The sequence below is a fragment of the Callorhinus ursinus genome, unplaced genomic scaffold (genome assembly GCF_003265705.2).
Source record: "Callorhinus ursinus isolate GAN/ISIS: 27379988/994484 unplaced genomic scaffold, GSC_fseal_2.0 scaffold10, whole genome shotgun sequence".
Taxonomy (NCBI): domain Eukaryota; kingdom Metazoa; phylum Chordata; class Mammalia; order Carnivora; family Otariidae; genus Callorhinus; species Callorhinus ursinus.
In genome coordinates, this window is record NW_027397072.1 from 36,081,128 (window position 1) to 36,094,418 (window position 13,291).

The window sequence follows — 13,291 nt, forward strand, 5'->3', positions numbered from 1 at the left end:
GGTCCCCCTGGGCTGGTACTTGGCGAGTGTCCAGAGAGGGCAAAGCCATCTGACAAGCGTGGTAGCTGGGGAGGGTGGGACACCCAGTGACGGGCTCCCTGGCAGCGTGGTGGCCGAGCACACACAGCTGTCATCTGAACTGCCATTTGATGCTGCCTTTAGAGATTCCGTCTAAGCCAAAGGATTCCTCAGGAAGAAAGCTAAAGTGATGGAGTCCCTGATACTGGGGAATTAAAAACAAAACCCCCCAACACCCCACAAAAGTACTGAGCATAAAGGCACTTTTAAGTATTTCAAAGGTTTATCATCTTCCACTGTGGACATCTGCAGATACTTGTTGGGTGAGCTTCACTCCCCAGGACAGGTAGACTATCCATGAAGACTTGGAAACGAGCCCCAGGATGGGTACTCAAGAGAGCTTGTGGAAAATTCCAACAGACAGTTCTCAAGATCTGGCCCAGGGGTCAGCAGGGGATCTTGGTTTCACAGTCACAGCCCCCATTTCCCACCCCGACAGCCCTCTTTCACAAACAGAAAATGACTCTAGAAAGACAGCTCAGTCGTTGGAGGTTAAATGCAGCAAGCCCCCAACCCTGACATGAAGGTATATGGGAGAGTAAACATAACACCCACAAGAAACAGAGCGTTGCTTTTTGTTTGTTTTCTTTTTTCCACCATTGGGAGTATTTGTGCATTCTAAAATGTTATACTGGAAGGCGGGCTGATCAGTGAACACCGTCTGAGTTTTCAGCAAAAGTTCTGCGGCTTTATGAAGACTTCCATCTGATTAAAGAAAACACTGCATGGACCACGTACAGCAGAGTGGCCACGTATGAAAACACCTGAAACCAAGACAAACAAGGATTAATGGGGGTGCATGGGGAGAGGGCAACGCATGGGCCGTCCACACTGAGCTGGCCACTGGCATGGTGCTCGGGGTCGATGGCCCGAAAGGGTGTGGACTGCCCCTGCTTCCCATCCTTCCCGCAGACATCTTTTCCTGCTGAGCCCAGATGTGGCCCCAGAATGCTCTCAGCACAGAGCTCCAGGTGACCCACCAATCCACAGGACTTGGTGTGCAAGGTCAACTATCTGCCACCACACATCATCGTGCTGGTGCGACCCAGCTACAAATGGAGGCCCTCAGAGACCCCTCAAATGACACTGCTCTCCATGGAAAACATCCTCCCCCCCCACACCAGTTAAGGGCAGAGCCCATATTCTCTTGGCTAAGAGAATATAAACGCGTGAGTTTGCTGGCTCTGGTTAAGGTCTTGTTGCTGTCTGGTCATCCTCAGACCCCCACCAGAATTTTATTCCAGGAATCTTAATTTCACAAGCATGGGCAAGGGAGTCAGGCTCATGGGAAGTGAGGGGCTGGGACAGGGACAAGGGATTGGGGCTTTGGCAAAAAGGAGGGGGGCTTACTCAGAAAGCTGTTGGAAAGATCCAGTCAGCGTTTTGACGCTGGGAACAAAGGCCCTGGAAATGGGGCAAATAGTCCCTTTGTCCCTGTCAAAGCCCTGACTTGTGTTCACGTGGGCACCGTCTATTCCTATCACCTGCTCTGGGTGGCTGGCCTCCCTGAAGGCTTGCCTGCCCCCAAGTCAAATATCTGCACCTGGATTTGTGACCTTGGGTGTGGGGTCAAGAGTTTCCAACCCAGGCACGACATTAGGGCAGCTACGGTTCCATGACTCTTGAAAATGCCCATAAACACCAGCAGTCCTCATGCCTGATCTCTCCCTGCCTCCACAAACCCTTCACCCTCATTGGCCAGGGGCGATGAGTAAGCCAAGTTATTTAATAACAAATTTCAGAGCACTCATCCAGGAACACCATCTAAAAGGAGCAGTTGTATGTGAGTGAGCCGCACCTCCCCCCCTCCAAAAAAACCCACCTCTCCCTGTCCGATGGGAGCAGTATATTGTCTGGGGAATTCCAGACCCAGTGAGAACTGTTGGCAGGAGCACCTCTGATGTCCCCCGCAGTAGCAGGAAACAGACACTTACTCTCCAAGGGAGGTCAAGCAATGGCACACTGGGGACCCTGAGAGCCAGGGACATGAATGCATATAGTTGGGCTTCAGAAACCCCCTCCCTAAATGGCTGCCATTATTGTTATTCCAGATTTCTGCAGACCATCTCCAGCTGCCCTCTCCGTTCTCACCAATCCCGGGGATCCCTCTGGCACAGACTCTCTGCTGCCAACAAAGGAGAGAGGGAGAAGCTTAGCTTTTGAGGCAGCTCCAACAAGTAACATGGAGGAGGGAGCGGCAGGCCAGATGCTTCCAAAGGTCAGGAATGCGTGGGAGAAGGCCTTGAGGTGCCTCCCCACTCCCCTGGCTGGCTACGCCCAGGACTCGGGAAAGGCTCGCTGTGGATGGGCAGGGTCTCCCCTGCGCATGGATACAGCTGATATTTTGAATAGAAAGGCATGACTTTACATTGAACCAGGCTCATACATGACCTTTAGCCCAGGGTATCGGCCTGCCGGCAACATTTTCATTCTTGATTCTCGCACTCCCGACTTGGCCTGGGCGTGCCCATGTATACCTAATTCAACTAACAAAAATGGGGGGAGATGATCAACTGCAGCGTGGATACATAGATGTTGGTGTAGTCATCAGTGGGACGCTAGACAGCAGCGAGAGTGAACACTCTACACCTCCACCCAAAAATGTGGATGAGCCTCACAGCCCTACGGTTGAGAGAAAGAAGCCAGACGTAAAAGAATGCACATTGCAGGACTCCATTACACGAAGTTCAAAAGCAGGGACAGGTGAGCTAGGCAGCTAGAGATCAGGAGGCCGGTACCCTTCATGTGGGTGTGGTGACGGCGGCAAAGCGAGGGGACCCTGGGAGCCAGTCATTATGTTCTATTTCTCAGTGTGGATGCTTGTTACACAGAGAAGTTCACTTGATGGAAATTTACCCATTTGTACACTTGCAACCTACCCACTTCTCTGGTTGTATGTGGCATTTCGGTAAGAAGAAAAAGAGGGAAGTTGGAACACAGTAGATCACAGTGGTTCTCAACTAGAGATCTTTCCCCCGGGGAAGAGGCAGTCATTCACCCTAACTGGCTTGTTCCCTGCTAGCTACATTCCACATGCATGTCACGACTGTCATCTGCAATAGTTTTATGGAAGTTGTTGTCAAATGCCTTGCTACTGATGTCTGTTCGGAGAGAAGGCTTCCCGGGTTGGGACAGGGCGAGGTGTGAAGGACGACAGAGGAGGCAGGTTACCAGCCTCCCAAGGGAAGGAAGAACAACCAAGGTGCCGCCTGGCTGTGTTCCTATTTAGAAACCAACCATCTTGGGAGATGAGCCAAATTGGGAGACATTCCCACACTGTGGGACATTTGAGGGGGTGCCAGGGACCAGAAGTGGCCATATTTATGGAACTGGAGAGTAGGCTGGGAACTTAAGGGGAATGTGTGGCTTCTTTGGGACAGGGGATGGCCCCTAGGGAACCACAGTCTTTCAGGAACTTTCCTCCAGACCCCTCTCTCTGGGAGCAGGAAGAACACCCCTGCTAAATCTTTTCCTAGAGCCCAACAATGCCCCTCCCTGTGGGTTTTCTCTCAGCCCCTGCTCTACTCTTTCCAAAAAGTGGGGATGGCACAGTTTTGGCACCTGGAGCTGGAATCTTCTGATCGATCATCCCATTTGACCTCAGGATTTGTATAATCCACATGTCGACTTCTAGAAATCTAAGGAAGAAATCTACTTCCTGAACCTCTTTAATATTTTTTAAGTGGTTAGAAATACATCTGATATTGTGAGTTCGCATGCTGGTGGGAGCCCACACGTGCAGAGCTCTGGAAAAAGGTTTTATGAATCAGAACATTCTCCTACCCTGTCATTCTGATTCATTCCATTAAAAAGAAAATCTGGGTTATAACCTCAAAGTTCACCAATGGGTCTGGCCCCACAGTTGGAGAACGCCTCTTTCAGGGTCCAGAGGCCCGCATGCACCGTGCACTCTGGCCACACACAGTGGGTACCCCCATTTGTTCTGCCGACAGAGTGAATGAGGCTCAAGCCCCCAGGCCCCCATTGCTCGCTGTGAGACCTCGGAGAAAGGCATTTAACATCTCTGTAGTTCTGAGGGAGTTGGACAGGAACCACGGGCTCATTTCACAGATGAGCAAGCTGAGGCACCTGCTCAAGGAAATGGTGGAGGTGTGAGCTCCGGCCCCTCCTGCTCCAGCAGGTTCTCAGAGCTGCCGGGCAGGAAGCATCGTCATGAAGAGCTGAAGGCCTAACAGCAGCAACAAACACGCACAGCCGAGGGGTCTGGACATGCTGGGCCCAGAAAAGCCTTTTCACAGCCCCAGCCCTGAAGCTGGGGCTTGGTGAGACCCTGGCCACTCGATTTTCCATCTGTGGCCTCAGTGCTTCCCCGAGCCTGACCGTGTACTTGGAGAGAATACCACTCAGGGAGAGCCAGGAGCCCCACGTGGCCAGACTCACTGCTCCAAACGGGTGCTAAGAGCACCTGCCCTGGACACCAACAATACCTGGCCCTCTTGGAGCAAGTTATCCATGGTCTCAGTGCCCTGGTTCTGCATCTGTGAATGGGTTTAATAAGAGCGCCTACATCTTAGTGCTATTGGGAGAGTTAGATCCTTCGTGGAGAGCTCAGACAGTGCCTGACAGTCGCAGTCATTTCCCTTTTGCAAAGCCCACCCAGGTGCAGACCCCCGGGCCAGTCCAGGCCTGCGCAGCATGGCACAGACTGGAGGGCTCAGGGAGGCTGGGGCACGTTAGCTCCCTTCTCCAGGGCTTTCTCCAGGGCTTTATTTCCGTAGAAGTCAGTGAAGTAAAAAGAGAGGGGAGAGCCCTTCCGCTGACCCTCTATCAGTGGGTGGGGGGGGCGGGGGCTGGGCCCAGGGGCAAGGGGCCTGGGAGACTCACCACGGCAGAGATGTTCTCGTGGTACTGTTTATAGGTGTAGCCCTCCTGCATCCCGATGGTGGCCAGAGCTTCCAAGACAGAGGCACTGAGGTAAAACAGGGCAGCAACACAGTGGTAGGCTGCATCCTGTAGGGTCAAAAGGGGCCGTCAGAGTGGTCTTAGCAAGGCCTGTCTCCTGCCCTGCCCCCCGTCCCCTCCTGGCATGGCTCAGCTCCTGCCCTCATCTTCTGCCCCTTCCTTTGGAAAAGAAGGGCCTTCCCGCCCCGACCCTTACCCTGTCCACCCAACACCACACCCAGGCCCCCTCTTCACAGAGCATGTGTAACCAGCACTGCCCAGATGCTTCTATCTCACTGGTGTGGGGACCAGAGTCAGGACTTCAGGAGAGAAGGCACTCTGCTTTCCTTTGAGGTGGGATCAAGGAAGAGATGGGGGTCAGAAGGGGCAGCCTGGGATCTAACAGGTAGAGATGGGCTCTGGCCCTGAGAAGCATCCCCTAGGTGGTCACAGTCCCAGTTCAGATGTGGCCTCAGTGGCCAGGGCAGGGTGACAGAGGCCCAGGTCATTCCCACTGTGCTTTTGTCTTGTTAGTCTTTGGTTTTTCTTTTTTTCTTTTAAAGATTTATTTATTTATTTTGAGAGAGTGAGAATGAGAGAGAGAGAGAGAGAGAGAGTACATGAGAGGGGGGAGGGTTAGAGGGAGAAGCAGGCTCCTCGCTGAGCAGGGAGCCTGATGCGGGACTCGATCCCAGGACTCCAGGATCGTGACCTGAGCTGAAGGCAGTCACTTAACCGACTGAGCCACCCAGGCGCCCTAGTCTTTGGTTTTTCTTGGGTGGGGGAGCTCCAGGTATGTTTAAAGGCAAAAAAGTACTAGAATGGGCTTTTGAGTAGCTGTAATTTGGAGGTGATTTCGAAAGTCTAAGTAGGGGGCGCCTAGGTGGCTCAGTAGGTTAAGCATCTGCCTCCGACTCAGGTCATGATCCCGGGGTCCCGGGATCGAGCGCCAAGTTGGGCTCCCTGCTCAGTGGGGAGTCTGCTTCTCCCTCTCCCTCTGCTGCTCCCCCTGCTTGTGCTCTCATACTCTCTCTCAAAAAAAGTCTTAAAAAAAAGACAAAAACTTAAAAAAAAAAAAAGAAAGTCTAAGTAGGAGACCTTTTGAGAGTAGAGGCCTCACCAAATGGCCCTGCCCCCTTCTGCCATAGGTAAAAGGCAGGTGTCCCATGTGTAAGTTTTACTCCCTTCGAGGACCTCAAGGCAGAACTTAATGCAGAATTAGGACCACAGGCCATCCCTCTGCTGCCTCCAAGTTCTTCTCTGGGGACCCTACTTAGAAGGCCATCACTGGGAGGAAGCCTAGCCTCACTGGGCAGCCGAGGCCAGCCCCCAGGTCCCTGCCCCCTCCTAAGATGGAAACCAGCTCTCCTGGATGTTGGGAAACGCCAGCAGGCACCTGGCTGGTGCAGGTGGTGGAGGGGGGGCGGGGGTTGGGCTGCTGCTTATCCATGAAAAAGGCAGTCATGCAGGAGAAAGCAGAGCAGGCCCAATGGGAATCAGGCAGCGACAATCAACCTCTGCCTTCACCTTCTCCTGACCTCCCTGCTGTGTGGAGCCCTGGGCTGCTGGGGAGAGCTCAGAGCCAAAGGCCTGGCCAGCTCAGCCTGGGAACGGGGCTAGGACGCATCGATGGGACAGCCTCACCCAGCACTGGAAAGACCAGCCTGCCAGGGGAGAGGGTCCAATACCCACCCGCCCACCCCAAACATTCCGGGCTGTGACTCACCAGGGTGACCCAGGAAGTCTCCCCGCCGTGGGCACCAATTATGTACAGGACAAGCAAGGTTGTGGTGGCCAGGAAGCAGAACACGGACACAAACATCACCCAGCCCTGGATCAGGGGGATGGGCACCAGGGACGAGGCAACCAGGATCCACACCAGGCCCCCGAAGACCTACAGAGGGAGGGAGGGCAGGAGTGAGCATCAGAGCAGGAGAGCCCGCACCCGGGAAGGGCCAGACCTAGAGTCATGCTGGGGCATTAGGGGCAGAAAAACAGGAAGGAGCCAGAGAATGGCAGTGGGCATTTTCCTTACCAAAAATCACTCTTTCTGCCTGCATTGCCAGTCTCAGTCCAATCCCCTGCTTGCTTGCCTTTATTCACATTTTAAATGCAATTTTAATTTTGTATTTAACAAAAACGTATATCACACGCTTATATGCCAGGCACCGTCCTAAGCGCTTTGCAAATATTAACTCAGTTAATTCTCATAACAACCCTACGGACGAGGTACTGACCTGTTTGTCAGATGGGGAAACTGAGGCACATGGGCGCTAAGTGATTTGTCATCCCAAGAAAGGACTTATCTCCTCCAGTATTATCATTATTCTGAGGTTTTATCCTAGATTAAATCACTAACATTTTGACATTAAAATATCTTTCCTTTTATGAAAGGTTAGTGACTAGCAGACTCTTTTGGTCTTTACTTGGCAAAATAATCGACCACACTATGTCATAAGCATAATTTTTTTTATTTGACCCCTTAAGCCCCAAGTCCAGGAAGTGCTCTGACTGCTGGGGTCCGGGCTGGGATGGAGAGGTCAGCCCGCCTCCTCACCTCCTCGGGGGGCCCAGGAGTGGTGTGAGAGAAGCATTTCCCTGCTGTTATCCGGAAGAAGCCCCTGTTGGTGTCTGAAGGCTCAGGGAGCCCCATGTTTTCAAAGAGGAGCGCAGGACAAGGTAGGAATCATAACAGCACCCTGAGGCCACAGTCCTGGCTCCCCGGGGACAAAGGCGCACATACTGAATCGGGGATTGTCTTCTCTTCCCTCTCCCTCCTCACCCCCGGGAAGGCAGCTCAGTCTCCTCCACCATCCCCCACCTAGGTAAGGACTGTGCTTGGGAAGGCTGGGACACAGGTGGAGAGGGCTCTGTGGCCAAAGGTCCCCAAGGTCCTTCGGAGCATCTAGGGGCCGAGGTCAGGCTGCCCTCCCAGCCGTACGTCCCCTATGGTGTGAACTCAAGTGGTGCCTGGGCTTCTCTCCTGCCCCTGCTGCCCACCTGCTGGGCAAGAGACCACCATCCTCACAGGTGCTCTCTGAGCCTCTCAGCTGAGAAGCTTCAGGATGGAATCACATCTGAGTAGAAAAATCAGAGCAATGAAGAAACTGGGGTTATCAAAACAAAGCTGGGCCTACTGACTCAGATCTGGGCATCTCTGACTAGAGCACTTCCTCTACTGTTGAATCTGAGGGTCCGTGAAGGCACTGGCAGAGGCGGTGGGACACATTTAACAACTTGCAGTTAAATGCACAAACAGTTAAATAAAGCAGTTTAAACAAAAATCCTTAGACCACTGTAGCATCCGATCTGAGTGTGTGTGCATTTCATCCATAGCTGCCTCTAAGATCACACAGACGACCGGCCTTCTCCATCACGGGCCCTGGCAAAGGGACATGAACATGCTGGCAGCTGAGAACTTGGCTGAGCGTGGCCTGGAGAAGCAGGAGAAGGGGACAATGCCTGTCTGGAGGGCAGAGGCAAGGGCCTGGGATGCTCCTCTCTTGAGCGTCCTTTACCTGGGCGCCAGGTGACCATCCAAGGAGGACCCATCTCAGTTAGGTTCCCTCATATGCTCTCAGGGAGCCCTGCCCTTCCTTCTCCCTAGCAGCATCCAGGTGTACTTGGTTAGTTACAAAACGGCACTATCCCTGACCAGGTGATGGAGGGGGCGAGGGTCCCCTTGCTCACAGCTAACTCCTGGGTGGGGGACACCTGTCCAGCTGTGCGTCAGTGTCTGAGTTAGTTAACTGGCCTTCAGGGGCTCCCGTCAGCGGGGTATGGGTAACCTGGAATGATTTATGCGTTGTGTGTGGAGGGCAGAGCCCTGTGTTAGGGAATCCTGCGGGGACCCAGTGGGCCGGAGGTGCTCGTGGGCAGCCAATGGACATGGTATTGATGAACACCGAATACCACACCAGGAAAAACGATTCTCTTTTTCACTCTTTGGTTTTTCTAAGGCAAGAAGGGCTCAGGGTTGAGCCAGGGGTCTGGAGCTCCCTTAGAGCATGGGCTCCCAGAATGGGCTGGCAAAGGTGAACTGGGCAATGACACTGTTTTTATTTTTAAGATAGTGATACAGTTATTTTGGACAAAATTAACTAAAAACCGTATGGGGTAAGTTAATGCACAGATGGTACCAGGAAATGGCAAAATCTGAGACTATGGCTCTCAGGCTGCTCTACAGACTTCTCTAACTCTACCTCTGTCAGCTAAGTTTCTCCCTGTGGGGCTTGGTCGGGAATCATGGGCAGGAGAAAGAAGGTGAAGTCAGAGTGAAGCCACGGCCCGGAGCGCCTGCCATAGAGTCCGGAGCATGCACTAGCTAGAAGTGGCCCCAGTTTTGATGCTGAGCTTCTGGTACTCAGTGCAGAGGGAAGCTTCAGGGTTCATCCGGACACTTGACCTGCTTCAGGTGTGTGCTTTTACCAGTCTGATGCAGCTGTGTTCCAGCTCCCTGGAAAATGCATTCTCTCTGTCTCTCTCTCTCAGACTCCTGGAGTCTGTAGTAAGAATACCTGTCCATAGGAGCAAAGCCCACCCTGAACTCAATCCCAGCCCCTGCCCTCTGGCAGACCTCAGGACCCTATCCTGCCTTTGGGTCTACAACCTTGCCAAGGTCCTTTTAACAATTATTTCTTTGCACCATTTGTCTATAGCGGCAAGTTTCATAGTAAGATGGTGGGAAGCAATTCTCTCTCTCTCTCACAGCTTTAATGGAATATAATTCATGTACTAGACAACTTGCCTATTTAAACTGTAAAATTCAATGGTTTGAGGATATTTACAGGTATGTGCCATCATCATCTCCAGACCAGCTTTAGGACCTTTTCATCACCTCAAAAGAAACCCCGTACCCTTTAGCTATCGCTCGCTTCCCTCCCTCCCAACCCTAAGTGACCACTAACCTACTTCCTGTCTCTAGATTATACTATTCCGAATTTTCACATGAGTTGAATCATATAATAAAAGATGGGCTTTTTTGACTGGCTTCTTTCCTTTAGCATCCTGTCTTTCAGGGTGAGAAATTCCCTCTCAAGGGAACTTTTACGAAATAGCTACCATCATAGCGCACCCCACTGGCCCATTCCAGCCCCCACCATTTGGGGGGACACTGAGTGCACGTGTCTCATTTCTCAGGAGCGTCCAAGCCGCAAACAGCTGAGGAGCCACGGGTTCCCAGGGACGTTCCCGGAGGAAGCACGCCACCAGCCCAGACTGTCCCTGCAATGGATTTTAAGCTACACATCATGCGAACGTCATGTCCTCAGCACAGGTGAAATGACTAAAACCCGGGGGTTTTGCTCCCAGAAGACTGGCAGGGGCCTGCCCTCTACCCCTCACAGCCCTGCCCAAAGGGTTCCCCAGGCGAGGACCGCCGGGCAGGGGGGTTTGAGAGAGGGGCCCAACAACCCTGAGGACGGGAGGGGGCGAATGAAAAAAGACGGGCCTGGGCCGAGGAGTCTATTCCCAGCTAGATGTCTGGGAGCAGCGCCCTGGACACAGGCACCGCGGCTGTGAGAAGCCGGGCGCGGGCGCCGGTTGGAAGCGGCCACAGCGGTCCCAGCTGCGCATGTGTGAAGGCTCCGCGCCTCCCGCGCACCCCGCCGCCGCCGCCGCCGCCGCCGCCGCCGCCGCGGCTCGCGAGCCCGGCGAGGGCCTCGCTCCACCCACCCCCTCTGCACGAGGCTGCGGCGTGAGGCAGGCTCTTGGGCGCCGGCCTCGTCGTCCACAAACGGCAGTTTGCAGCGGCGTCTTGGCGCGGCAGGCTGGCGCACCCTGGTTGACGCGAGGGATGTGCGTGCGGAGCTCCTGGCGCGGTGCCCGGCAGCACCCCACCACTGGGGTGAGACGCTGTTCTCCCGCGAGGCCAGCAGCCCTCAGACACGTGCAGAGGCAGCCGGTCTACAAGGCAGGACGGGAACCGGCGCTGAGGGGGCCCCGCAGCCCGGACTGTGCAGGGCCCCGATCGAGTCTCGAAGGCACGGTTGGACTAACTGGTTTACCGGGCCGAAAGGTCAAGGAGTGGCTTTCCAGGGCGAGGAAGGAGTATATAATAATACTATAATTAATATAATATAATATAATATAATATAATATAATATAATATAACATAACATAACATAACATAACAGGCCAAGTCCAGAGGCTGCGGAAGCAGCAGTGAGGGCTTCAGAAGGCCAGGGAGCTGGGCATAAGGTAGGCAGTGAGGGGGAGGGGTGGCTGAAGATGGGGCTCAACGGGGACGACACTCGAGACAGAACTGATCTCTGGGCCGGCGTGAAGGCCTTTAAGGCCCCGCTCCATGGAAAGCTGGGGTTCAGTGTGGATCATGGGACAAAGCCGGTGCCTGCCCCACCCCACCTACTAAATGTGCAGAGAGCAAACAGAACAAGCATAGCATCCATACCCGGGGAGATAAGGCATCCTGGGCAGGGAGCAGTCCACCCCATCCTGACCTCAGGACCCAATTGGCCAAATATTTGTCAAGAGAAGGGGGTAGGTGAGGGTTCATGCATTTCCCTTTGTAAAGAAAACTCCAAGCAGCTCCCAGCTCCCAGGCAGCAAGTGCTCCGAGGCAATCATTCGGAAACATTAGTCATCCAAGTGGAGGCATGACCACAGTTTCTGTTTATCTCTGTCAACAGGCCGGACTTCCCATTACCCCTGCCTACACCAGGTCACCGTCCTCCATAATAGAGACCAGAAACAGTCTCTAAGTTGGGTGGCCTGAGAATGATCTGCATTGAGCTCTCTTGGTGGGGCCCAGAACCCCAAGCTGGAAAATGGTGGTGGGTCTGAGCTAACACCATGGTTTGCAGCCCTCACTCTACACTAGAATTGTCTGGGACACCAATGCCTGCGATCTGACTCCAGTGGAGAGAAGAAATTACCAGGACATAATCCATGGATTATGTCCTGGTAATTCCTTTCAAACAGAATAAGAACTGGCTCCTGTCTCCAATGCCCCACTCGGTGGTCCAGCGATGCCCACTGAGGCAGCCTCTCCAGGTCCCAACTGGGCTCTCGGTGCAAAGCTCCCTTCCCTTTCCTCTCCTCAAGCTTCAATCCCTGTCTTGCCTTGAATGTGAGGTTAGCTCGTCCTTGGGCGTCCTCCAGATGCAGGGGAATGAGCTGGTGATCTGAGGCCCTTGCCCCTGGTGTTTGAGGACTGGAAACCACCCAGTTTGGGATGCTGAGCAGAGTTGAGGTTCCCTAGGAACCAGGGGTAATACACAAAACCAGACTGAAAAATTCCAAAGACTTCAAAGAGTTTATATTTGTGCCTGCCCAATCAAATGATTTTTGTAAAAAAAATTTCCTCAGGGGATAGTCTTTGAGGGAGCTCTTGTGTAAACTTAGAGAAGGTTCTCCGTTTTTCTTTCCGAATTAATCCACAGGAGGCAGGATAGCATGGTGAAGGGTGTAGACTTTGGAACCTGAGCTACCAGGTTTCAGTCTCACCTCTGCCACTTACTAGCTGGGTGGCTGGTTGTTTCTGGTACGTTACTTAACCTCTCTGTTCCCTATTTGCAAAACGGCGATAACAACAGTGCCCACCCCAGGGGGTTGGAGTGAAATGGGGTTGTCTGTGGAGTGCCTGACACATGGTGAGCGCCTGAGCACTTGCTCTCTCAACTGTAACCGTGTGAAAATTCCAGTAGGTCTAGGATCTCCACGTGCACAGTTATCCACTGCAAACAGGATTGGGACCTAGAATTTAAAAATAACTTCAAAAACATCAGAAAGGAGAAAAAACAGATGATCTCCCAGAAAACAAAAGTTGAGAAAAATGTGTCCGCCTCTGTGGAAGGAAACTCAAAAGACATTTAAAAAGGAGAGAGCCTTCCTTCAAACAATGAGCCTTGGTTACAAAAGGGGGAAAAGGAATCCTCCAGCACATTCTTGAGATTTGTGTGGTGTTTCCACTGCATGTGCCGGGCTGAAAGAGCTCTGCATCCACAATCGCCCAGTGTTTTTCCTGCACGGCTGGGATATCTGAGGTCAGTGCAGGAGAATCACTCAAATTCTCTGGATATCTTTTCTGGGGCTCCATTTTACTTAGTCAGGGTCTTCACAAGCAGATACTTTCCCAGTCACAAGTCAAGGTGTGAACTAAAGAGGATTTCCCTCGCAGGGCTTCCCACATACACGCTTGGTAGTGTGGCACCTCGGGGTCCAGCGTCAGACTTCCCAACGGCTCCAAGGGCATGGGGTGGCTTTCCTGAAGGTGCACGTGAACAGGAGTGTGTAATCTGAACTCTCGAGAAGCAAAGGAAACTGGTTACAGAACGCAGACGGTGCACCCAAC

General features: G+C 53.0%; 1 protein-coding gene across 1 annotated transcript in view; it reads right to left on the reverse strand.

Annotated features, from left to right (window-relative positions):
- Positions 1-282: 282 nt before the first annotated feature.
- MAL (mal, T cell differentiation protein (MAL blood group)) overlaps positions 283-13,291 on the reverse strand; it is a 24,638-nt gene continuing 11,629 nt past the window's right edge. The window contains exons 2-4 of the mRNA XM_025867614.2: positions 6,707-6,874; positions 4,924-5,049; positions 283-842 (exon numbers count right to left, since the gene is read on the reverse strand). Of these exons, the coding sequence (XP_025723399.1) occupies positions 768-842; positions 4,924-5,049; positions 6,707-6,874 (369 nt within the window). The 3' untranslated portion in view covers positions 283-767. The remainder of the gene's footprint in view (positions 843-4,923; positions 5,050-6,706; positions 6,875-13,291) is intronic.